At 41.8% G+C, this 27224-nt stretch overlaps 1 protein-coding gene across 1 annotated transcript in view; it reads right to left on the bottom strand.

The window, feature by feature from the left end:
• Positions 1-380: 380 nt before the first annotated feature.
• The window catches only part of PRCP (prolylcarboxypeptidase), a 32264-nt gene continuing 5420 nt past the window's right edge, over positions 381-27224 (bottom strand). The window contains exons 2-9 of the mRNA XM_005485828.4: positions 16724-16864; positions 15509-15610; positions 14993-15174; positions 14171-14328; positions 13757-13929; positions 12238-12402; positions 10891-11078; positions 381-5485 (exon numbers count right to left, since the gene is read on the bottom strand). Of these exons, the coding sequence (XP_005485885.3) occupies positions 5281-5485; positions 10891-11078; positions 12238-12402; positions 13757-13929; positions 14171-14328; positions 14993-15174; positions 15509-15610; positions 16724-16864 (1314 nt within the window). The 3' untranslated portion in view covers positions 381-5280. The remainder of the gene's footprint in view (positions 5486-10890; positions 11079-12237; positions 12403-13756; positions 13930-14170; positions 14329-14992; positions 15175-15508; positions 15611-16723; positions 16865-27224) is intronic.

Below are 27224 nucleotides of genomic sequence, written 5' to 3'. Positions count from 1 at the left end.
GTAAGGGTATAAAAAGCTGCAAACAAGTTCCTACCTCTGGAGACCAGGCATTTACTCTAAGAAAGAAAGCCCAATTGCTTCCCAGAGCATTGTCCACCCACATTAGAGAAAGGATTAAGCAGATACATTCAGCTATTCTAACAGATTTTCTTTAAACCTTGAATACGCCTCTCACACTTGGTAAGATAATCACATTAGTTTTGTCATTAAAAGATCCCTTTTATAGAAAGTACCTAAACCGCTTAAACCACCCAGAGAGGTCGCATACATTAGAAAACAACAAGACAAACGGAAGGGATTTGCTATTCCCGGCCCCAGTGTTTCACTGCCCCTACTTTCTAAACTGGGGGATGGAACCAAAAGATTTTTCAAATCACCAGAGGAGGGAAAAGCCCCTGAGAGCTGGGGAGCCCCCACCCACAGGAAACACTTGGGTCCAGCACGGAGGCTTTGGAGAGGACATTGTTACACATGGAGATGCCCACGGGTTACACCCAAAGCAGCCCCACAGCTGATTTTCCTCTGCTGAATATCCGGCAGAAATCCAAAACCCAGCTGCAAGTGAGGCTGAGCCGATTGCTGACTTGCAGAGCACAGCTGTGAGGCGCTCCGTGCTGAAGGAGCACATCCTCCTCCCTCCTCCCTGCTGTGGGTGCTGAGGGCACTGCTGTCTCTGCATCACACCCCAGGGATCCCCACGGGAGGTGCAGCAAGGACAGAGCACGTCCCACCTCAGCAGGGTCCGGGCCAGGAGCACAATCAGCTGTCAGCAATCTAACTCTGCTGTAAAGCAATTTCTTCATTGGGACTGCATGGAAAGTGTACAGAGATGGACACTGCCTTAAAGCATGTGGATGAAATGGTTTCAGATTTGCTGGTAAAATAAACTTGGACTGGAGGGTAAAACAAGAAAGGCTCATATTCCTGCATAATGGCTTATGTTCCATATTTCCCAGTATGCTCAACTGGGAAATCACGGAATGCAAACAAAACAGGAGCACAAGTCTGCTCAGACCAGTGGAAGTTCCAATGCGCAGCATCTTTAGATGATAAATCTGGATTTTTTAAACAACAGAAGGGAAATTAAAAAGCACTTAAGCACTGTTAATTTACTGCAGATATCTTCAGTTCATATTTTTTGCCACTGCTTCACTGCACATTTTCTGCTAACCTGCACTGCCAAAACAAACCCTTTTAGGATTTTTGACAGGGACGGTCTTAAAAAAAGACAGATTTATAGTCATCTTCATAAGACCAAGGCTTTGGTTTGAAAACACACGGAGAGGTTAGATTATTTTTTAAAAAACCCAAAACCTAGAGACTACAGTATAAACATCCAGTCAGATGCCAGTTACAGCATAACAATGATGCTCTGAATCAACAGGGAGAGCTAAAAATGGAGGCTTGGAGTATACAATCCCATGAATTCTTTCATCCTGTGTTTAGTGGCTTCACAGTGTCCTCCTGACTGCCAGAAAGGCACAATGATTCCACCATTAGTCCTGCAAGGAGCTGAAATATCCAAGAGTCTCTGTGCTGTCTTTAACCTACATAAAGCTCTTTAGGTCACTCATTATTCCTTAGAGATTCAATTCACAAGAGCTAAATACCCCTTTTAAGAGCAGAGGTAGAAAAAGAAATCCCTTTATTTAAAGCATAATGACTTTTTTTTGCAACATCCTTGGTGGGCAGACAACATGGGCGACAAAACCTCTCACTTTTCCTGTGATTTAGAATCCATGCTCCAGGAGGGAGTTTCCTTTCTATACACTCTTTGGATGATGAAATATTTGATCATCTTCAAAATTAAAATTATTGTACAAAAAAAAATGAGTTGCAGAACTTATTTAGCTCCTTCCCAAGAGTCTGCAGCCTTAGCTCTGCCCTGTTAACTATTTGGTTAAAATATTCCCTTGCAAGGTCAGGGGAGGTTACAGATCTGTCCTCACAACCTTCCTCAGTATGGACATGTGGGAAGTGTGTGTTTGCCTGGGAAAGCTTTCAAAAGGAAAATGGACTTTTCCCATTATAGGTAGCTTGACTGCATCCAGTGTGGTCACCTACAGAGAACAGCCAGCTCATACACCTGCTTCCCAGCACAGCCAAAGCTCTGAAGTGAGAAACTCCCAAAGGAGTGCAGACTCACCATCTGTCATCCTGACTGCCATGTGTGTGACTCCAGGATTCCTGTGACCAGCTCTCCCCCTACTCCTCAACAGACAAGTACAAACCAGACAATGTCACTTCCAGAACCTGGAATCTGCCAAAGGATGCAAAATTTATGTCCCTGTAAACAAAATCCAGTTTCAGAAACTCATCATTATCTTAATGCATTTTTAGTGATACAAACTGCAGGCTCACCACTAAGATTCATGCTTTGGGGAAAACATTAACTCTTTTTCCATCTGCATTTTTCCCAGTGAGTAGGAAATACAAAATTTTAAGTCTTAAATCCCAGTAATTTCTGACACAAGCCAAGAACTTACATAAGCCTGAGATGAAGTATGGCCCATCATCATATGCCTGGAAAGATGCATCAACCATTTGTTATGGCCCAACTTGTTCTCACCTGTATGAAACTCTCAGGAGAGCTAACATTTAGATAAGGTAGCCAAACCACAAGTCAGTTCCTTGGTAGCATTCAGAGATGTGTACATGGGTTTTAAGATGAGGTCTGAAGGTTTGAGATAAATAAGACCTCTTTGAGATGTTTGAGATAAATAAGAACTACTCAGCTTGATGGGAAAAAAGTCAAATCAATTAAAAATACCATAAAAACAAGTCACATAATTCATAAACTGGTCCAACCAGTAAGAACCTGATCCAAAGTGCACTTGAATCAGTCTCAGAGACAGAAACCATATGGAACATGAAAGACTATTAACATCCTCTCCCAAACAAACAAAAAACACAAAACCCCTCTGAAAAAAAAATTTTCTAAGTGTCATTTCACAAAACTTAAAACTGAAAAATTCCATGTTGTCCTAAATGTTGTTGAAGGTAACATTTTGCTTATGAAAGGAGTGAAAAGCAAATGAAAAGCAATGAAATTTTAAATTACTTATGCTGCTTGACACTAAAAAGTGTTTTCCATACAACAAAGCAGCAGCTGTTTCCTGACACAGTAAGTTCACTAGCAGGGGAGAGAGAGGAGACACAAGCTGACTAACAATATACAATAGCTGTTAATTTGGGCTGTTCACATCTTTATCCATACAACATGGAAATGCTTATCCCAAAATTTTCACTTGGAGTAGCACCCTGAGCAATCAGTGGATTAGTGGGAGTCTAATTAATTAGAGCCTCCCTAATTAGCAGGGACTGATTAGACCAGGGATCTTGTTTGCTCAAGTAAATAATTTCTGATCCCCAAATTCATACTAAGTTTTACAGTGAACCAGGGCATTACCACACATCAATTAATGTGTAAGAAGATACAACAGTATTTCTAAAAACTTTGCTGTAACATAATTGATAAAAACCAATACATTTTGTTTCAAAAGACTCAAGGATATGTTATTCTAATGTCCACGAGTGAGAGTCTAGAGTATATTTACAGCAAAAATTGGAACTATTGGAAAAGGGGAACACCAACAGCTTTCAGTCAACAGGTTTCAGGCAAATCCTCCACAGCTCCTCCTTTAGCCCTGGCCTTGTTCTCTGGAGTCTCTAAATTACCTTGCTCAAAAGCACAGGAATGTTCAGACTACAGAGTCTGAACATAAATGCCATGTTTAACACTAGATGAGGAGAAAGATAATAGATTATCTTGGATAATCTGCTATCTAAGAAGTGTTTGAAAAGATAAAAATTCAGTGTTAGGTTCTCTTTGTTTCCAGAGGACAGGAGGAGACTGGAGACAGAAAAGGCCACATGGGATCTTGGGAATATACTCAACTGTCAGGCATACCACGAAAGCTGAGAAAACTTTTCAACAGAGATGGAATTTTAAAAGTCTGGGGACATGAAGATTTGCCTGAGTCATTCTAAAACGGAGTTGTCCTTTAAACTGCAAAGAATCCTTTCTGAAGAAGGGCTGCAGTGTGAATGAAGCCAAAGCTGGAAAACAAGGGGACTGCCCCAGCCATTTATTAATGTCAAATATGCTGTCTCATGAATCAGGGCAGTTTGTCTGGTTTGGAAGCCTTACAGAAAGCCCAGTGCACCTGGCTTGGTGAGCTCAGCATCAGGCTTTGGGCTGATCCAAGGGAATAGCTGCATTCTGTGTTTTCAATAGTTTGTCCAGCAAACAATTTTTTTAAAAGGCTTTTATTGAAGAGCCATCAGCAAACAGATCATGCAGAATTTGAACAATACACAGAATGGAGGGGAGGGAAGAACCCACACAAGGCACTGCCCCAATTATTTGTCACTTCATAAGATGTAGCCAGCACAAGTGTCCCATTTGCTCTTCAAGAGAATAGCTTCAAAAGCTTCCTGATTTTAAAAAGCGAAGTATTTGTAAGGGATACACACACATACATACTCATTTTTCTTTGGTAACCATCAGCACAGACAGTGACATATCTCAGAATTAGGACTCATAGCAAAAGAAGTAGTAAAATCTTGATGCAGATTCTGCATGCTCAGCCAGTTATCAGCAGAGTGAGTCTGGGCCCAGCCCTGACCATTCAGTACAGCACAGAATAAAAAAATCCACTGGTTAATAAGCTGCTGGAAAACTAGGTAGGAAAAAAAGTTGTATATTTATTTCTTTTCCAACACTGATTCCAAAGGGTAAGGGCTGTGTAAGGGTTTAGTTTCCTTACAAACAGCACAGCCACTTTCCCCAGGCCTTCCCTACATCTCCACCAAACATCACAGTCAGATGTGATTTCTGTTCCCTCATTATCTCCACCAGCAGAGGATGTCTGAAATTCAGTCACACTGGAGGCAGCAAGAGTTTCACCACCAACAGCACTCCCATGTAATCCACTGCTGGATACACCAGCAGTTGGAACAATCACTCAGTGCAGCGAGGAGAAGAGCAACAAGCCTAGAACAGGAACCCACTACTGTGCAGTAAAGCACAGCATTTGAGAAGAGCAGAAGAGGAAAGCAAACCAGAGCAGGCAGCTCAATCCATGCACTTTGACTGGAGTTTATCATCTGAGCATCTCTCCATCCATCTGCTGCCTGCCTCTCCCATGGACATGAGCTATGGTGGCCACTGTGCTGCAGGCGAGGAGGGAAATGCTCCAATGTCCGTATCACAAGGCCTGGCCCTACTCCCAGCAAAGCCAAGAGAGGGGCAATGGCCACAGATGTTGCAGTAGCACTTCAGAGGCTGTGCCTGGCCTTTTCAATCCACTCCTTCATGAGGCAGATCTCCATGGCTCGAGCTTGCTGCACAGACTTGGGGTCCAAAGGGTGGCGGCTGCGCAGGTCCAGGTGATGGGCTCCATCTGGGATCACAACTGCCACGAGGGAATCGGTGATGTTCTGGGTCACCCCACCTGCAGACCACGGATCCAGGCCACCGTTGCTGTAAGGAAAGACTATTTCATTAGAGGACAGCAGTCAGCAGCAAGGCTGCAGCTCACATCACCATTTCTACTAGTTTTGCACATGCAGCAACAGACTTCAGCCCTGTCTTAATGTCTTGTGCCCACCCCTCTGCTAAGAAACAACTTTTTGACAGCGGTATGGACCTATCAGCAGCTTAAGCAAGGCGACACTTCTTATTAATTATCTGCTTATTCAGATAATAACCTATAAAACCTCTGAAGAGAAACATGCTGCCACCTGTAATCGTCATTAAAGTCTCAGGTTTCCCTCTACCAAAACATGCCCAAACCAAAGCACTTCACTTTCCTTCTTCACAATCTGCCATAAACAAATTACTCACTGGACCGTTTAGAGCTGAATTTTAGGAAGTTCTACCTTTTGCTGTTTCAGCTGAGTGCCAACCTGGTTTTGCAAAGAAATGTTTGCATGGTTTGTTAGTGTGCTGACTTTATTAACAACCCTATGAAAATGAAGATTTTATCCCTTAAAAAACTGTCCAAACTGACTCTTCCTCCGTAAAAGGACAACTTAATAGCATTTACTTCCCCTCCTCCCTCATCCTAGCTCAATTTTAACAATTCCTTACACTATAGATACGGCTCCAAAGAATAGTCGATGGAGCAGGCCAATGGCTCAGCTGGGAGAGAGCTTTCCATCTCTCATTCCTAGCTTTGGACTTGACCCAATAACCCCAACTACATCTCATTTTCCTTTACTGCAATGACCTTCCCACACATGGCCCGTCTTTCTGCACAAAGAAAGCAACATCCATATACTTGTGGAACTACACAAACCTAGATCTGTTTCTCACTTTAAACACTGGGCCTGCCCACAAAAGGAAATGTCAGAGATGGGCTGAGGTATGAGAGGGCAAATTTCTAGAAGAAGCTAAGACATTAAAACATCCTTGACACAGAGATATGAAGCTAGAAAAATACCACAATGGTAACACCAGAAAAAAACAGTAAAATAATTTTTTAAAGCTTTTTTAGAAAAAACTAGAAGTAAAAACCTGGAGTCTAAACTAATATTTTACTTGTTTCACCACTGAAAAAAAACCAAAACAACCAAGTTTCTTGAGTCTCTGTAGTTCTTTACTTTCAGTGATTCTAAATATGACTTAGGACAAGAGAAACATTTTGTATCTGCAAAACAAAAAGCATTGAGAGCTGCCCAATAAGCCAAAAGCATTGGATTTAAAAGGTCACCTGAATCAGCAGAGCACCTTGGCAACAGGGGAATGAGTTGCTGAGAGACCCATGATGCACATGAACTTGGATCTTTTGGTCCCAGTCATGTGGAAGCTAAGCATGCCACAGGCTTTTCTGTGAGCTTCTGGCTGCATCCTCTGCAGCTCCTTCCAAAGGATGGCACCAGAGGCACTGACGCAGTTTGGGAAGTGAAACTTGAAGGGAGGGGGGATGGAGGGCTCACCACAAAATCAAAAATCTCTACAGTTTTTGGAGATTAAGATCATTCCTACTGGAATAAATTATTTATGTGTTAAAACTAAGCAAGCATTTAAGTACTCAGTTGCCCATCTCACAGGGCAGGAATTTCCAAGTATAAACCAAAGAAGAGAAAGAATAAGTCAGACATTTCTTTCTAGCAGTGGCCAGGCAAGCAGGACTTCAGAAAAAACTAGTGCAAAAATCAGCCTGCTAGTCCTGCTTTCAATTCATATACTTCCTTGACAGCATCCATAGGATTCTGCCTATCCCACAGCACACAGTTCCCTTTCCTATTTTCTCTTCAGTCTCCTCAGCCCTCCTGTCCTGCCCAGAAGTTTTACACAATTGTAGCAGCACTGTCTGTGCATCCTTTTTTTAACAGGACCACCCTCCACAACTGTCATGTTTCCTGTTAACTTTTTTCTCTAACCTTTTCTCTTCAGCAACACATTGTCCTGTCTTCTCTTCTCTGCCTCCATTCCCTTCTTTAGTGCTAACAATTCTTCCTTCTGCACAGAGAACCAGAATCTCTCAACACAGAGCCTTCTCCTTCTGCCTCTCCCGTGCCAGTGCAGGACTGGATATGTGGGTGCCCTGACTCAGAAGCCTACAACTTAGGTGTGATTCACTGAGATTGAAAACCTTCATTTTTAGACTGTGCAGACCGAATTTCATACTGTCTGATATAACCTGGGCTGATTCTGACTACCACAGTACACTGATGATGAGACACCACAACTGCTACAAGCTCTCTGCCACCACAGGTATGAACAGTGTTAAAATGTCACTTCCCACCACTGTGCAACACTTCCACAAGAAGTACACAGCATGCTCCCATAAGAAGAGAGGAAATTGCTGGAAGAGAAAGGGGAAACAGTGTTCTGAAACCCCCCATTTCCTCAGGCTAGTGTTAATAAAGGCGTACTGCCTAGAACAGGCAAGTACCACCTGCCCACAGCCTAAGTAACCACTTGCACACTACATTACTCCAGGAAGGTACCAGAATGGCAATGGAATTCCCTGCACTAATCCCACACAGTGCAAACAACAGTGTGACTGTGCAGAGTGATGTACTGCTCACAGAGGGAGAGGCAGCAGCACCAGTTTGGGCATCCTGGCCAAATCCCACTGTGTCTGGATAAATCCACCCTACAGTGGTTCTCTTTAGATGGAGTACTTTTCCCTTCCTGCTCTACACTGTTGTGCAAGTTGCCTGTCACTTGAAACACAGTTCTTTTCAGCCCACAGGGAGCCACATCCCCTGGTAAACACTGGGATGTTTTTTGTAAAGCACTCAGCAGTGTTTGAGGATAAAAGGCTCTTATATAAAATGTACAGTGTTGACAATGTATTTGTTTGAAGAGAAACATCCCAGCTTGAGATCCAAAAGCTTTGTGTGTACAGCACTACTTTAACATTCATTTGGTTGCTTTCAGGCTTTTCTCATTTCCAGCTCCTTCAGCTGGCATAAATTCTTAAACACTTATTTAGATTTGTTTGTTTGTCTATCGCTTACAAAGCAGATTTCTACTGTACAGAGCTGTGCAGCCTTGGAAATAAGCAACACTCTGCAGAAACTAAGTGAAACCAACAAATTTTTTTTATTAAAAAGTTTTCCAAAAAAGGGTGGGATTTCTCCCTCCAGAGTAGATATCCTGCTGAGACAGAAACAGCAAGAGGCAAACAAGAGGAAAGCAAAAGGCCTTTGCAGCCAAACAGACCGACACTAACAGCAGTGATCCAGAAAATAATCCCAATTCAAGTGAGAACTTTCCACTTTTAAAATGCATACTTATCTACCACATCCAAAAGACTAAATCTGAGCTTGGTTTGTAGAAGTGGCAAGGTGTTTTATGAAAAGGCCTTGCAAAATTCCAGAACACAGAGGACTACATATCCAGGAGCTTCCCACAGTGGGCAATGGGTACAGCAATTCAGGACTACTGAGGTCTCAAATGGGTTTGTGGAACACCTCCCACCCACATAAGATGGATAGACAATACTCACCTGAATCACCTCACAGCATAAGTACAACCACATGAACCTCCCTTTAAAGACAGCAGAGTTTAATCTTAAAAGTCAAGGAAGTGAAGGCTGAATAGACAGCAAGCAGCATGGACCAGTTTTTTGTGCTAGACTGAAACATTTCTTTCACTTTTTGTCCACATATAAATGTTTCAGACAAGCTTTTGTTGTATTACCAGTATTCCTTACAAAAATAGAAACATCTCTGTATCTGGATCTTACACAAGTTTGTTGAAACTTGACTAAATGCCACTAAAAGCTGTTGGCAGTAATAGAAAAACTCCCAAAGTTACTTCCCTCTCCTTTCTGTATGAAAGGGAAAAAGGAATGCAATGCCAGCCTGTCCTGGGTTGACTATATGATGCGCGGCTCGAAAATGTGGAAAAAAGCCCTATTAATTGTGTGTCTGTTGTTGTTAAAGCAGTTAGTAGACATGATGCTTGGACCCCTGATGTCTCTGGTTGTGAAAGCCTCTGTATGGCTCTGGGCTCTAGACCTTTTTGAGGTTTCAATACCTTTCTGGTCATTAGGATTATTGTCCTTAACAAGTAATTTTTACGGTAGAGGGGTACGGATTGGAATAGCTGTTGTGCTGGCCCTGGTGATAATGATTTATAAAGCGTTCAAAAAGCTCTGTTTACAGCATGTATGGTTTATGGTTTCTTCATCCTACCCTGCATCCCAATTCCAGTGGTATGTTTTGGGAATTTATTAGTAACTATACTCAGTCGGTAGAGCATGAGACTCTTAATCTCAGGGTCGTGGGTTCGAGCCCCACGTTGGGCGCCAATTCATGTATTTGTCCAGGTTTAGAGCAAGTTTGGGGAAGAATCCCCCCAAAGGAGCTCCGGTGGGAAAAGCAGATCCAATCGGCCCCTCCCCCCTCAACTGGTCCGGGAGGAAAGAAAAATACCTCCTTGGAGAAAGGTGGAAAAAAACCCCTGTTTATTAAACAATAAGACCAAAGCAGTATCAAAACAATGAGACCCCTTGCCACTCTAAAAGAGATGACAAACTGAGAAAACCCCGGGTTCAAGCAGCAGCTCACTCAGTCTCTGATCAGTCTCTCAGTGCTGGAATTGTCGCAGGCCAGGGCCGGCCCGGTGGGCCACAGCTGCAGCTGCCGGTGCTCTCCTGGGTGTTCAGTCCAGAGCAGTTCCAAGAGGTCCAACGAAAAGGGAAAAAAAAACAGTCCAGGGAACTTATTTGCCTCAGCTAGCTAACACTAACTAAAAAGCAAAAGAAGAGCTCTCTGTCCCGCTGTCTGTCCGCAGACAACACAGTCAGGAGCAGGAATGTGGAGGAGTGAGTGCAGTGTCTGAAAAAAAAAACTGCGCGCTTCTTCTCTCTCCCCCTTCACTCTCTGTAACACTCTTAAAGGTACAAAACTTATTATTATTCAACATAAACAGAATGAGACGATTGGGGATAAAAGCATCATATAGTCAACCCAGGACACAGCCCCTTCACAAGGCTATCACTCAGAGCAGTAATTTTGGTGACCAAGGTTCTGTGTTATAGTTAGAACTCATTTAGACTTTCCTTTTGTGTGTAAAGCAACAGAGCTTTGGGTTCATAAAAGTAGGAATTCACCAGCATGGGAAACCTGGAATTTGGCCACAAGGTAAGAAGGAATCCACATGGAAAGAAGATGTTTGGCAGAATCCCAGCTCAGATACTTCTTTTAGAGTCACACAGGCAGTAACAGAACAGTTGGCTTCTTTGGCCACTGCAGACAGACCATTTTACTCTCAACAGCAACACAAAGCATGCCCATCATTTATTCAGCTGCAGTGCTGGAGACAGATCCCTTTGCTACCATGCCTTTGCTATTTGGAGCAGATTCTCTACACTGGAAACACAAATTGGTGGAAGACACTGCACCATCAGTTGAAACAAGGCCTACCTGAAGATGATGTTGCTGTGTGAACTGATGTTTTTTCCTCCATACATAGAAAGAATCCAAGAGAGGCGAGGCATCACTCCCCACATCCTGTAACACTCTTCTGAAAGTGCATCAAAGTCCCACTTCTGAGGCTCAAACATGTCATGGACACCATCTGTGCACAAGGGCATCACCATCTCAGTGCAAGTCTGAAAGAAAGGGCAGGTCAATAGAGTATATTCTCAGGAGATCATCCAATAGCTGTTACTACAGTATTTTAAAAGGCAGGCTCAAACAGCATTTGATCAGTAATTACAACCTAACTACTACAGAATCATTTAGGTTGGAAGAGACCTTGTAAGACTGAGTTCAACCATAAACCAAAACGTGCCAAGTCCACCTCTAAACCATGTACCTAAGTGCATAGTATCTTTTAAAAAACTCCAGGATGGTGACTCCACCATTTCCCTATGTAGCCTGTTTCAGTGCTTGACATTTTTCCTAATATTCAGTCTACATCTCCCCTGGTACAGGTTGAGTCCATTTCTTCTCTTTCTATTGCTTGTTACTTAAGAGACAGAAACCCACCTCCCTACAATCTCCTTTCACAAAGATGTAGAGAACATTAGGGTCTTTCTTCAGCATCCTCCTTTTCTCCAGGCTAAGCACCCGCAGCTCCCTCAGCTGTTCCTCACCAGACTTGTGCTCCAGACCCCTCCCCAGCTCCATTTCCCTTCTCTGGACACTCTCCAGCCCCTCAATGTCCTTCTTGCAGTGAGGGGCCCAGAACTGGACACAGGATTGGAGCTGAGGCCTCACCAGTGCCCAGTACAGGGGACAATCCCTGCCCTGCTCCTGCTGGCCACACCAGTGCTGATCCAGGCCAGGGTGCCATTGGCCTTCTGGGCCACCTAGGTACTGCTGGCTCAGGTTCAGCTGCTGTCACCAGTGCCCCCGGGCCTTTCACCCTGGGCAGCTTTCCATTCACTTTGCCCTCAGCCCCTAGCTCTGCCTGGGGTTGTTGTGACCCAAGTGCAGGACCCACCACTTGGCCTTGTTAGACCTTGTACAACTGACTGCCCTACACAACTTACAACTGTCTGCTGTACATCATTTTCCAGTCAGTGAAGCGCTGAAACTCGGCAAGTGGCTAGATAATGAAGATACAATCTAAACCTCCTGGGAAAGCTGCTTCTCTTTTCTGCCTTGCCTTCCCCACTACAATCACACTTGGTTTGTGACTAGGTTTGTTATCAGTACACATCAATACTTCTGGCACAATATATTGACAGCTAAATGGCAATTCTCATCAGCTCTAGATTAAAAAACCAGCATTGACTTGCAATTTATAAGGATTAGTGAGCATACCTGGTAGTACCAACCCATTTCACCCAGACTCTTCGTTGCAGTCTGTGACACATCTAAGCATGAGGCCTCTCCTGTATAATTGTAATATAAATTTACTGCCTGGAAAACATTCTGCAGCAACAATTTGTCAGAGAGACTGGGATCCTTCAAGAACTTGCAGACTTCCTGCAATGAAGAGATAAGAGGTCATCTCAGTCTATAGTAATTCAATATTAATACATGACACCTGGTAGGATATTCATTTATTCTCCACAATCAGACCACTTCCAGAAAGTGTCTATGAAGTTATATACCCTGATTATCACAAAATGCAGTATCATATATGTGTCGTGCATGCTACTATGAGGAACCTGAAACTTTGTATTTCCTGACTAAAATTTTTTTTTCAAAACCCAACAGCTCCACCTTAATGTTTCATTCACCAAATTTTTCAATCCATTTTCCATACTTTAAAATTGATTATATTTAATAAATAGTATTTAGTACCTCTGTAATTAAAGACTGCACATACAGATACCTAACAGAGAAGCTCCAGATATCAACTGGGGTTCTCCCTGCAGTTTGATGCAGGTAGATCACAGAGACAGAACAGATTAAACAACATATATATATATCTCCAGCTATTCAAACATTGGAAAAGACCTCCAAGATCATCAAGTCCACATTTCCCTCCCCCTTTCTTGCCCTCAGAGTCCTAATAGAGCTACTGTTTCAGAAAATAAAGTATCTTAACAACTTATATAAATCAGATTTCATACATTAGTATTGTCCAATGGGTAGTGGCCTTTTCTGGGTTAGGTTTATAAGCAGAAATAATTTGCAAGGTGTTTATTCTGCTCTTTGAGACAGCCACATAGGACAGATTCATTTCCCTCCCTCCTCCGTCAGGCAGCTCTACACAAGGGAAAGATTTTATTTTATAATTAACTACTGCCTAAAACACTTGTATCTTACCTACCTCACATAGTAACCCAGAGTCCTGCAGGGAAATTCAGGCAGAGTTTTAAAATAATAAGAACACTCCAAGGATAAAGAGAACTGCACAAACTAAGGCTTGCAAGTGTAAAAAGAGGTTCTGCTTTGAGAAGGGACCCTCCAAGGAGTGTATTTGTGGAGATCCACATTTTCTCTCACTGGTTTTCCCACATCAAAAAGGACATAGGCTCAAAACTTGTTTGTTGTAAGCTCTGTCAGCTGATTCTGACATAAGAAACTCTAATAGCATGTGTTTTTTGTGCAGCATTTCTGCTACTCAAGAACAGCTCTGCAGGACAGCTGAGGTTTCTCAGTCATCCCTGACACTTTTTTTTCTCCTGGGCTGTTGCAATAACTTGTTATACCTACAAGGGGCAGTTAGGCAACAAACCAAGATATGCACAGGATATTATCTTGGTTATCTTTTCTCAGCACATTGCTTCTATGGAGCCAAGAAAACAAAGGAAAAGGTGCAAGCTAGGAGGGGAGGAGAGAATTAATTGAACCAAATAGTCAATTTTACAAGATATTGATTCTAAATTACCTGTATAGGCCAAGCTGGCAGAGGCTGCAAGAAGTCAGCTTTATAGGGATAATCCACCATAGCCAAGTTTACCCATGTCTCACTCAGCCAATTTTTCAATACAGCAGCATCCTGAGGAGTTTTTAAGGGGCTGCACAAATGAAATGCATTGGAAAGCCACTGCAAACCTGCATCTTTAATAAAAATAAATGAATAAAACAATATTTAGTGTATTGTACTATTAACACATACATCAGTTGTGCTGCTACTAAAAAAACATTTTCACTTAGCCTAACAAATTTAGTGAAACTATTTGACACACATACAAGCACAGCAGATCAAATTTTAGTCAAAAACCCAAAACATACAAAGGTGAAAGTCATAACACACTCCTGATCTTTACTATTCTTTGAAAAAGCACTGGTGAGGTCTTACCTGTTGAGGAAAGGTGGTTTATAGCATTCCAGGAGTTCCGGATGCTCTCTGAGCAGCCCTTGCCACTCTTTTTGAAATCATTGGTCACTATGCTGAAAAATGTGCCACATGGAACCAGATCACCAAACTGCCAGATGGGGGCAGAGGCTGCCACAGCTCTGCAAAGGGACATAAAAAGATCCTGAACCCCTGCAAAAAGGACTTCCATACCCTCCCAACAGCCACTATCTAGGCAGCATTTATAATTCAGCTTGGACGCTGGGCTCCAGATGAACCAACCATAATGCTGCAAAATTACTCCACAGGTCTGTATGCAAAAGGCTGCTGGAGGATGTAAGTCCTGGACACTGGTACAACAATATCAGCAAACAAAAGGTAGGAATTCAGACTTGATTACTTCATTGCTTTTTATTCTCACCTATCAATTAGGTCTTTCTCACTAGGCACTGTGTGAACTCAAATAAAGAGAGGCCTAGTCCATGAAAATATACACTCCAGGTTGTTTCCAAGAGGGTAACTAGGGTATTGAAGAGATTAAAGGCCTGCCTAAAGTCTGGAAACCCTAAAAAGTTAGGTACCAAGTCAGCGTTCATATGTTGTTTTCACAAATATGACAAAATATACCATCCAGTACCTGCTGATCAACAGTTGCCTTTGTCAGGCAAACAGCACCTCTTCCCAAATTCAAAGTAACCTGAATCCTTCTCCCAGTACTGAAAAATTCACGCCAGCTTGAATTATGGTACTTCTCCCAGAGCAGTAACATTTATAGCACAGAAGTAAGAAATGCCTGCTGTGTTTAAGCAGGAGAAGCACACTCACCCAACCACCACATGGGGATACTTCATCCTAAACCAGGCTGCAAGCATTCCTCCATAAGACCCTCCAATAGCTATGACTGGACTGTGCTTGGCTCCTGCAATGGTTGTCTTTAAGTACTCAACAAGTACTGCAAAGTCTGCCAGAGCTTGTTCTGATGTCAGGTAATTGAGATGCTTGGAATCCTGAGAGAAAGAAGACAGGTTATGGACAGCACAAGTGATTTCCAGCAACAGCCTTTCTATTCCCCACAGCAGCTACAGCTAAAATCAGGTGTACAGCTAAAATCACAAAATCTAAATCTGTGCCTGAGAACAAATGCAATATTCTTTGCAGGTGTCACTTGAAGCACTAAAAAGAACCTTCTAGTTTGGTTTTATTTTTTTACCCTAGAATTGATAGCTACAAAAGAGTTATATATCACTTAAGTTAACACTCAATGCCCTGGCAATAATTAAAATATGCAGAATTATGTTTGTAGGAAATACACTTATTAGGAAGACAAAAGATGACACTTACACTGAAAGATTCATTCCCAAAGGGCAAAGATTCTCCATAATATCTGTGTTCAGCAAATACCAACATGGCATGAAGTTCTTCAGCCACATCCCACATAAAACCCTGGTTGAAAGAAAACAGACACAGAAAATAATTGATTCAACTTGTTTAAAAGTCTCTAGTTTCAATCTAGTGTATTCCAATTCTTTGATTAGAAAGCTATCACTATCAAAATGCCACTAGAAAGACAGAGTGGAATTTGGTTTTAAGATATCATTGAAGTAAGGAAACACACAAAACAGATATCAACCCAGGGAAGCTGATATATACAAAGACAGTATGTATAGTTCAATGCTGCAAAATATTAAATATCCTTGTTTTGTGACTACACATAGGAAATTTAACAGAACTCTTATGGCACAAGCTTAACACACAGGAAATAAAACAGGCTACAGGAGAAAACCATGCATTTGACCTAGGACTACATTACAGAAAACACAAAATTTGTTTGGCAATAACAGTAATCTGGAGCACTGCAATACAGTTAATTTCAACTAATAAAAAAGTACAACTTGTCGTTACTTGTTGATAAGAGTTTGTTACCACCAGCTATGAGAAGAAGCAGACAGAGATCATCAGCTGGCAGCACAAAGCCTGCAAGCAGTCCTTGGCGGCTTTGAGCTCAGCACATGCCACCTCCTATGATGTTACTGGACTTGGTATTGAAATGGCTGAAAAATACCCACACACTCCATTCTGCATTTGTATCAGTCAGGACAGTAAAAACTTCGACAGGTACTGTAGAGAACAAGAATTATCTGGCTCTGACTTCCACTTGCCTTCATATTTTTCTTAATAGAGAAACAAAAATCCAAACATGAAAACCTTCAATTTTACTTGGGGAACTCTAAAGTACTAGGATAAGTTTCATTTGGTCCAAAATTATGAACTGTTAGCTCAGGGCAACTACAGTGTTTTCTCTAGAAATTTTCTTCACTGCCCCAGGAATTTAAGAGAAGTGTATCCCTTTATTTGTTTGGGCTTCAAATAGGACCCTGAAGCCCCTTAAACTTTTTCTGTGCTTTTGTTCAGCTCCTCTTCCTCCTATAACAATGACAGCAGTCATTACAAACTTATCCGTCAATGACCTTGTGTGACTGTCTTCTTGCTCCCCCTCCCTTTTTCAGGATGCCATGGCTGGCAGGCAGGACTGCAATCCCACTGTTTGCCACCTACCGTGTTGTTGCAGAACCACTCAATGTCTCCTTCATTGCCTGTATAAAACAGAATTGGTCCATTGTCCTTCTTCCAGTGCTGATCTGCTACCAGGTACCTCTGCTGGAATGTACCATTTTCATCAAATCCAAAGTGATCAATCTGTAGGAACAAGCGTCAGCAACATGGTCAGAAAGATAGAACTGATCCTGGAGCCCACTGGGAGTGCTGACAGTTACTTAACAGGTTAAAAAAATATGTCATTAAATTAATTTATATTCCTAATTCATCAAATTATTCCTGCTTTGGGAAAAAAAATAGTCAAATTACAGGTGTTTATACTGACGGAAAAATGCTATCTTCAGGCATTAAGAAAAGAAATCCATGCCTACTTTATAGCATCCTACTTAACAGATATTCTAAATATATTTAGGAAGTTGGACAAATCTGCTGAGAGGTCACAAAGTACCTCATGCAATAAAACTGTATGAACAAGTAAAAAGTCATCACAGGATGTTCTGAGTCTCATGAAAACCTTACTAGCATCGTTACTAAGAAAAACCCAGCAAACTAAACAAAAAAGAACTCCAAAACTAAAACCAACAAAAATCCCACCTCTTCTTTCTGTCCTCTTTCTGGCATAAGAATTAAATTTAAACATATTCTTGTTAGAAAATGGGTTTTTATTGTTTACCACTGCTCTACAAATATTACCAGCCTATATACATCATAGCCCTTAACCCAAACCCCACAGTGTTAGATTTATTCTCTCATTAGAAATTCAATTCCTAAGGTCATTTTTTCCCAGTTTTTACTCAGACTGCTTTGTATTCACTATCCACCTTGACCCTTCCCCTAGAATTCATCCACTCTGGAAAGCTGTGCTTTTACAAGTAAATTGCTTTTGCAAGTAACTCCCTGCATAGGTATAATCTTGTTCTGGAATACCCATACTGGCTTTTACTATGAAATATTAAAAAAAAAAAAAATCAAACCAAACCACAGAGTTACTCCAGAAGACCTATTGTACTTAATTACCATGTATTCACAGTTCTTCACTATTTTTATTCATCAGCTGCAGATGACCTGTAGCTTCCCAATTTTGACTTTTATCAGTGCATCAATCCACCTTTTCCTGTCATAGTTCCTGCTGGTGGTAACAGCCTGACATCTGCTGGCTTGAGGATCTCTGCTCACCCATCCATCTCCACACCCAAACTCTGCCACACCTCCCAGCTGCTACAGAAAACAAACTTCCACATTCCCTGTTTTGGGAACATCTGCAAGTTAAAGTTGAAGAGCAGCAGATGGCACCCAAACCCAAGCACTTGCTGATATCACAGTGACATACCTGCTAGGTGGATTCCTTTGGGCAGCTCAGAAATGCCTAATGCTTGAGGGCAGGATGCAGCTACTCCACACCAGGTACTTATCTTTGCTTTCGGTCAAAGAGAGCACAGGAACTTATTTATTATTATTTCAGATGCACAGTCTGCTGCAAAATGTCTTCTCTGAACTCCCTGAGGGGTTACTCACTCTTGGACTCGAGTGGGAGGGTGTGTGTGCTGCAGCTCACTCCTGCAACAGCAGGAGCACATGGAGGTCTGGGCATGGTGTGGACAGACAGGAGACAAAGTCTTTGCCTTCAGTAAGTAACTTCAGTGACTGCTTCCAGGCCCAAATAAAGCTATTTTATGTACTCTCACAGTCTCCCTCTAGGTTGCCATTTGCTCCTTACTCTTAAGTACATGGTAATACTATATCATGTCATGTTTCAGTGCTCTTTCACTGAGCTTCAGTACTGACAGCACACGCTGGGCTTGTTTCACACTGACAACTCACCTGCACAGCTATTAATTTTAGTTTCACCTATTAAGAGTGATTAAATGCAGAAAGGCAGAACAAGGTCAGCAACTGAAAAAGTCTCTGGCCATAAGACCTTGGGACAATTAAAGAGAACAATCAGTTAACGCACATGTAAAAAAGTCACTGTATAATTTGATAAACTCCAACACTGTTACAAAGTACAACTAACACATCTTTTGTCCCATGTTTGTTTGTAAATGGGAGAAATTATTTTTCTATTTAAAATTTCTTGTTAGGCTGCTTGCCAGAGATAGGAAAAACAGGCCCATGTGTCCTGCTTGCCTTTTATGGAATCATCTAAAATTAAATATTTAGATCTAGAACTTGATTCTGCATCCTTCCTGCCTGAAGCCAGAGTGCCAGCTAAAGGACTACTCCCCAAAAAGTATTCAACTTTCCTAACTACAAAAATATATACCAGTGCAGGCAACCTAACATGCAACAGACAAAAAAGAGCGCAGCGGGAAAACCAAAGCAAACACCAAAAAAAAACCCAAGCAAAAAAAAAAAAAAAAAAACCAGAGAAAATTTTTGATACCAGGCTGAGCTTATCCAATGGGGTATTATGCAGAACAGACTCTAAAGCCCATCTTACTGTTCCTATTTCAAAGAGCTAGAAAATTAAGAGATATGCACATCTCTTCCCAAATTATGGCTAGTTTTCTTTAGAGATGTGATTTACTGGAGTTTTCCTCTGATATGATCTGCAAATCTACTTCCCCAAAACAAACCACAAAATCACAATGCTCTAGTGAGTCTGTCTTCCAAAACCAAGAGGGAGAAAAACAAAGGAATTTAAGTTCTCTTTTGGTGGTTTTAGTAACCACACTGAGCAGAGAGTCACAATCCTCTGTCTTGACTCTGATATGCTGTACACTCCCTCACTGCCATCAGCCCTGTTATTCTTTACTATTCCTCACCCAATCTGTAGAAATTTGATTCTCCCACAACAGCTAGATTGCCTCAGTTCATCACACTCACAGCACATCCAACTGTGGACACATCTATGATCCCAGGCAGAACACACACAAATCCAGACTTCTCCAGAAGATAAGAAAAATCACAAGTAGCCATTACTTTGCTGAAGAGCAGAAACTCTTTCAATGCTAGATGATGGGGCTTCATACCTTGTACTAGCTTGTCTTTTGCAAGGGCAAGACATACAACATTAGTTTAAAAAAAGTCCAAACCAAAACAAAACCTAATGTTTGTAAGGCAGTCAGAAACAAAAGTGTCACAAATGCTGGTTATTGCCCAGAAATTTAAAGAAATTCTAAATCCAGAACATCAAAACACAGTGTAGTGGTATCCCAAGGACTATCTTCTCACAAGAGTAAAAAGTATGTTAAAATTTTTCCAGCCAGAGGGAAGAAGCCTAATAATCAATGTAAAATTGAATATTTTACATTGATACACAGGTGGAAGGTTTGGACACACAGGAAAGCTGCAGTTGAGGAACAGCAGATGGAGCTGTTGTGTAGCCCAAGTGTGCAGCAGGAGTGTGCAGGGCTGGGCACAGGAGCTGCTGGGCCTCAAACAACTGTTGTATCTCACCATTCTTTATGGAACAGGCATGCAAACAGGTAATAAACCCCAGCAACTGTGTGATGCCTACTGCAGTACTCAAATTAACCAGGTATTTTTATAGCTTTTTTTCCTTAAGCAGATGTCATTAAAAAGTTGAACCAGAAAGGTTTTTTCTGCACTCTAACACAAATGAAGTAAGATAAAAGCAATTACTTTTACAACCAGACCACAACAGCAAAAAGGAAAAAAATACCTGTTCAAAATACACTTAAAATACCTTAACTGCTGGTTAAAACAATGGCTATGGTATTCCAGCAGATATGTGATTTTTCCAATTAAAATTTTCATAATTACAACCATGTCCAGGATGTCAGCAGTAAGTACAAGGTCTTGAGCAATCCTAAACAATTTTTAAATTGGCCCTGCTTTGTGTGGGAGGTTTGAAGAGATGATGGCTCAGTTCACTTCTAAAACTAAACAATTCTAGAATTAATGCAAACCAGTTACTCAGCCTAAAATTCTAAGCTTCTGTAAACAGGATTATGTGGCACGTTTGATAAAAAACACCACAATCATCATCAGTGATGCAACAGAAATGTTTTACAGATGAAACTATCATCTACTGACACAAGAACAGTCATTCTGATACTAATAAGAGGAAGGATAAAACTAGAAAAAGCAGCACTGAAACTCATAAGTTATGAATAAGTTTTTAAGAGAAATTCTTGTCAGCTGAGGCAGGCAGGATGGGAGAGTGAACACTTAAATTTCAGTCCCACATACAAAAACCTTTGTGAACACTGCTCAATTAAGAAAGCCTCGTATTTTCCTGCACACCTTTGAGTGCAAAGACTCACAAAGCATTTGGGGAAAATAAAAGCAAACCTACAGCAGATGGCTTGTGAGGCGAGGCAGCTCTGATGGAAGACTGTCGTGCTACCCAAGGCAGGGCTGCTGGGAACTGCACTCCCTGAGCTGAGGACAAACAGTGGGCAGCACAAGGCATTGAGCCCATGAGGATGATAAGAGCACCTGACTGAAGGCTCAAGTCAGCAGCTTTAATCCTTGAGCTCTGAGAAACTTTCTACAGAGAAGTGCAGCTGACCAGCTCAGGGTGAGGCACCTTCCCCAGACTGGTTTACTGAACAAACTCACACTGGGAGGACTGGCCAAACTCCACCTTGGTGCTTTCAGTTTGAACTACACAGCACCTTTCTGTATCTTTATCTGATAAGTGCACATGTACCATGTGCTTTTGTTAACCTCTCAAAGATTACTTATCTCAAGGTGGTTTTTGCAAAGTGCTTTTCTGCTATTTTCAAAGTCCATTTAAAATAAAACAAGCTACTCTGCCACACATCTCCCCTGGGGAAGAGACAAAAAACGGCTCACCAGATGTTAGTTATTGTACAGATGTTAGTCTGCTTAATGTGCTTCTGGAAGTACTCAGGAACTCAGGCAATGAGTACAAAGACAAAACAGGACATGTGGGCTAAAACCCACTTCCTTCTCAGCAGCACCTTAAGATCACCAGTGACTACAGAGACAGGGCAGCAAAGCCAAGCCTCTACTAAAAAAGAATAATTCACAGGGCAGTTTTTAACCAAAGGCATCTAATACCATTTGAGGTGGTAAATCAGCACCTGATGGCTTTATGCTTTTGGGTTTCTGGCAAGATTGCGAGCATTTGAAAGCCTTTCTGTGATGCCTTGAATTTCAATCCTCTGTGTGATAGCTTTGTTTCCCCAAACTGGATATTCCATGTGAAATCAAGCCAGTTGTTTTACTGGTGAGAAGCCAGGGGATTTTAAGCTGTGCCTTACTCTCCACATGTACATGGAGCTGTTTTGAGGGCTCATCCTGTCTGAATTATTTCCTGAGGACAGGAAGATACAGGATAGCCTGAGGATATCCTCCTGTGTGAACAGCAGTGTAGACCTTAGCCTCCCTGGGATTTCACTGATGTGTTTCTATTCCTGCTTTTACTCCTGATGGGCTGTGGGGGACTCCAGTTCAGTCAACTGGCCCTATTAGTTTTGTTTCCTCTTACAACCTTTGTTTCCTCTACTCAAATTTGAAGTTCATGAGGGCAGGGACTTTCTTGTCATGTCTAAACAAAAAGGAGGAAGGGGTGGGGGGCAGATTTTATTGAGCCTGCCAGGACTGAAGTTTCATCCCACCAGTACCTGCTAAGATTCTCTGTTTGTCCCTGCTCAGTGCAGGAAAGGGAGGGGGGAAAAAAAGACAAGAAAATCAAGCTTAGCTTTGTTTCATATTTTTCATTTTAAATGCAAGGAATGAGGTGATTCCTTGCTTTCAAAGCTGATAGTTGTGCAAGGAACAGCAGAGACTGAAGACTTGCACCCCTCTGTTGAAATGCATAATCATTTGGTGTTCTGTGGAAGAGCAGGGAGATGTAAACTGCACCTTTTTGCATCAGGCTGTGTAACTCACTAACTGGAAAGTCTTCAATGTAAATAACAGCAGAAATTTAAGAGAAATAGGATCATAGGTTAGAATAACAGAACTGCTTAGGCTGGAACAACACCTTAAGACTGACCATTAACACAGCACTGAGAAGCCCAGCCCAAAACCACATCCATACGCCTTTAGAACAGGTCCACAGATGGCAATTCCACCACTTCCCTGGACATCCTGCTGAAGGGCCTGACAAGCCTTTCAGTGAAGATTTCTACTATCCAATCTAAACCTCCCCTGTTCTAACTCGAGGCCATTTCTTCTCATTCTATTGCCTTTTACTTAAGAGACAGAAACTCACCGACTGATAATCTTCTTTCACAAAGTTGTAGAGAACATTAGGGTCTCTCCTCAGCCCCCTTTTCTCCAGGTTAAGCACCCCCAGCTCCCTCAGCAGTTCCTCCCCAGTTTTGTGCTCCAGACCCTTCCCCAGCTCCATTTCCCTTCTCTGGACACGCTCCAGCCCCTCAATGTCCTTCTTGCAGTGAGGGCCCAGAACTGGACACAGGATTGGAGGTGAGGCCTCACCAGTGCCCTGTACAGGGGACAATCCCTGCCCTGCTCCTGCTGCCACACCAGTGCTGATCCAGGCCAGGATGCCACTGGCCTTCTTGGCACCTGGGCACTGCTGGCTCAGGTTCAGCTGCTGTCAGCCAGCACTGCCAGATCCTTTTACCGTGGGCAGCTTTCCAGCCATTCTTCCCCCAGCCGGTAGCACTGCCTGGGGTTGCTGTGACCCAAGGGCAGGACTGAGCTCTTGGCCTTGCTGAGCCTCATACAAGTGGCTTTGGACAATGGATTCAGCCTGTCCAGATCCCTCTGCTGGGCCTTCCTGCCCTCCTGAAGACCAGCAACTGGATTTAACCCAACTCACCACCACACTCTGGGCTTAGCTATCCAGCCAGTTTTCCACCCAGCAAAGAGTATGCTCATCCAAGCCAGGACTGCCTCTGTCATTGTTATTTTCCACAAGATCTGTAATTCAGAGGTTTTGCTCACCAGATTTAATTTTAATTGTTAAGCCATCACATTTACCAAACCATATGGATAACAAGAGACATGCTTTTTGACTATTTATTGTTTTCAATTTCTATTCAACTATTGAAACAGTCTAGGGCAACTATTACCAAGTTTTCCTTGACTATAATGAGCTTCCAGCCAACCATGCCCCCAGAGCAAATGCAGGGTTAGGATCAAATCCTTGTAATAGAAAGAATCTATCACTGCAACTGTGTCCTTGAGAATGAACTGGCCTTTGATAATTCACACAGGTTAGTGATAAATCTGGCAGTGCTACATTACAAATGGACTTGATGATCTTAAAGGTCTCTTCCAGCCTAAATGTGTTTATGATTCTACACTTCATGTATCCTTCTGAAACTTCTCTTATGATGCAGAAATCACAGCACCTGCTCTTGTGATGTTTAAGGAAGTCTGATTTTTAGCATGGATTTATCTCTTCAGTGATTAAAAGACACGAACAAGGAAAACTTCAGACAGGAACTCTACCCCTGCCCTGAGTCACACAGTTTGGACAGGCACTGGAAAAGACCAAAGAAAATTTAAACAGCGACAGGATATGCTGTAGGAAAGTACTAGGGTACTCAGGTCAGCCCTTGTTAGAAACAAACAGTACATGATGAAAGGTTATTTTTATGTCAGAAGCCCAACCAGCTAATGAGAACACAAACAAATTGATTTCAACTTCCCCAAACCATTAATAGGTCTGTGCTGCAATTGAACCTCCAGATTCTGCTTACCATGTAAAAAATGAAGTCCATAAACACATTTAGGCTTTAAAATCCTCCAGCAGACAGTGAAGGTGCTATTCTCTGTTAAAACTCCTCGATTTGGCAGGAGAAGTACCACAGGCACTCTCACCATTTTCTGTCCCAGACTTGAGAGCCACAAAGCTCCAGCACAAGGGGGAGAATGGGTGACCAAGGCAGGAATCTCTTCAATCAGCTGTCACTCCTTAACCAGTCTCCATCCCCTGCCACCTGGTTCTTTTCAGAGCAACAAAGGGGCTTGTGCTGCTCAGACTCCACCAGCTACATAACTCTGCAACTAACCACTGTGGCAGTAAATACCCCAAATGTGATGCTTCCATTCAAGGTATTATTTTCCTGGTGAAATTTTTCCACAGGACAAGGCATGGGGCAAGGCATGGGGAACATCCAGCTCAGAGCCCTACTTCACAAGGTGTGATTTCTCAAGGCTGAAAAAAGCACAAAGTTGCAATACACCAGCAAGAACAAAGTTACCCTTGTGCAAGGCCTCTCAAACCCCTAACAGGCAAAGGACACTAATATTTTCCATGTGCCTTCCAGATTGAATTACAAATCCATCACATTCAGAGGATTAACTTCAGAGGAGAGGAAAAAATTGGATGTGAAATGTCAATATGTCACAGATTAAGCGGCATAAAAGCATTCCAGGTTTTTTAAAGAGTGACCTAAAGCTCTGTGTAGGACTAATTGTTTAAGCAAAATAATTTGCAAAGTTTCATCTCTTCTGATGAACATGGTTCTCATTTGAAAGACTTCCTCAATATTTCTTTTTTTTTTTTTTTGTGTAAAGACACAGGGAAAAAAGCGTTTCAGATCTAAGATATTTTTATTTCGTCAAATATTTAAACCAGATCTACCTCAACCACAAAAAGGTCTAGAACTGTCTAATTTGCTAAACATTTTTGAAAGGTTTAATCCAGGTTACAACTGTTTTATTTCCCAGGTTTTCACAACTATAAACAAATTTGCTTTATCATTCTCCCAGGCGTAGTTCAACCGCTATTATTTGTATTATATTTTCTATTGCTAATCCTAGAAACGAGGATCCAAGGAAATAGAGGTGAACAATGACAACAAACAGGAAAACTGTGCTGTCATCTATCCAGATAATCTTCTAATTAGGCAGAGCAGAGACTAAATGACAAGAGCTCAGTGCAGGGATGGCAATTTATCAGCATCAAAAGGCTAAGTGTTTTACACGTGCCACTGTGAATCATGCTTTCAGTAGCCACCAATTCTGATCAGCACTGAGGTGGGGGGAGAGAAAATTTCACAAAACAAAGCAGGAAAGCAGCAATTACTTCTGCAGCCCTGATGCAATAGCAAAAATACCATGTAGCAACTGCTGCTTGTCAAGCTTGCAACACCAAGGAACAACTTCTGCTTGAAGAGCTGCAAGATGTTGGTAGACAGGATGGCGGGGAAACCAGCAGCATTCAGGGAAATATCATCTGTGGCTCCCTGCACCACCGAGTGTGTCCATAGTGGCAATCGGAGGGAAAGGACATCACACACTATCATGGCTCCACAGTATCCCATGCAGGCAGGCTTTTCAGTGAGCCATCTGCAGGAAAGAGACACATCTCAAATTTCCCTCCACAAGCACCTTTTCCAGCTAATCTTCACATATCCACTTTGGCTTCAAGCCTGACACAAGGGTCAACTTGTACATAAGCTCTGTCTGTATCTTGGTGGCAGATGTGAATAATGGAAAAAGCTGTTACATCAATTTAAAGTTAGAAACAACGGCCCACAAGGATCAGAAGTTTTGTTCTTTGCTCACTGTGTGTGTTTAGAGAACAACAACCACGCACAGCACACCTGACAGCAGCACTATAACAGCACCAAATATCAGAACATACTACGTGTGTGCTAGAGCTGAACAAAAGCACGAGACAAACTAGAAATTTAAAATAAAAAAATTATCCCGTTACACCACAGGCAAAGGGTATCTACTGACTGTGCTTAAAAGAAATGCAATCACCATTCTTCTTTGTATGTTTAATTCTTTGAATTGACATGCCTGGAAAACACAGAAATTAACCATTTTGAGAATATTAGTAAGATGGCCCAGTACAGCCTGGTTTACCCCACTAAATTTCTTAAAAGCCTCACAGCTTTAGATATAAAATCCAAATATGACAGGATGTATGAAATAAATTAAGGTATTTGATTTTTGAAAGCTTAAAATCAAATAATCAAATTTGATTTCTGGTCTCTCATCAACTTGGCAAAAGGCTACAAATTATCTGCGTGATCTACAATTTCTTATGCTGATGGCTGGTTTTGGTCAAAGTCAGACGAAGAAATAGATACAGAACTCATTAGCATAAAATTTCATTTTGAACTTCATTTTCCTCCATATCTCCCCACAAAAAAAAAAAAAATCAGCTCTGAGACTCTGCTTCAGCTTGTAGAATCTCATGGTACAAGCCAAATTTAATGGAGGTAACAGGAGTTCTCATGCACATCTGGCTTGGGAACAGCTTGCTACTTCAGCCACAAGGCAGTTCTGCTTACTGTTTTGCTCTTTAGACTTTCTTTAACCAAGACAGTCTATCAGAAATCTTTCAGTGGCCTATTAGAGCTTTGAACGATTAAAGCTAGTGAGATATGCTCATTTTCAGTGAGGCAGTAGTGATCATTGATGTTTTTTGAGTCACTAGTATTAACTGCTCACTTGAAGGAAGAGGCTGCAAGTTGTAAGGAAATTGTTTCCTGATTAATTTGAGAAGCTGATGTCTGCATTGTGACCCCACAGATAAGTAGTGCATAAAAATAAAATTTCACTGACAAGCTTTAACAAGTACTTCCCCATTTTCCTGTTCACTAAGTAAGAGCTATTGTTCCTGGTTTATAGC

The sequence above is a fragment of the Zonotrichia albicollis genome, chromosome 2, assembly GCF_047830755.1.
Source record: "Zonotrichia albicollis isolate bZonAlb1 chromosome 2, bZonAlb1.hap1, whole genome shotgun sequence".
Lineage (NCBI taxonomy): Eukaryota > Metazoa > Chordata > Aves > Passeriformes > Passerellidae > Zonotrichia > Zonotrichia albicollis.
The sequence above is the reverse complement of the archived record's forward strand: the minus strand, read 5'-3'. Positions and strand labels throughout refer to the sequence as shown.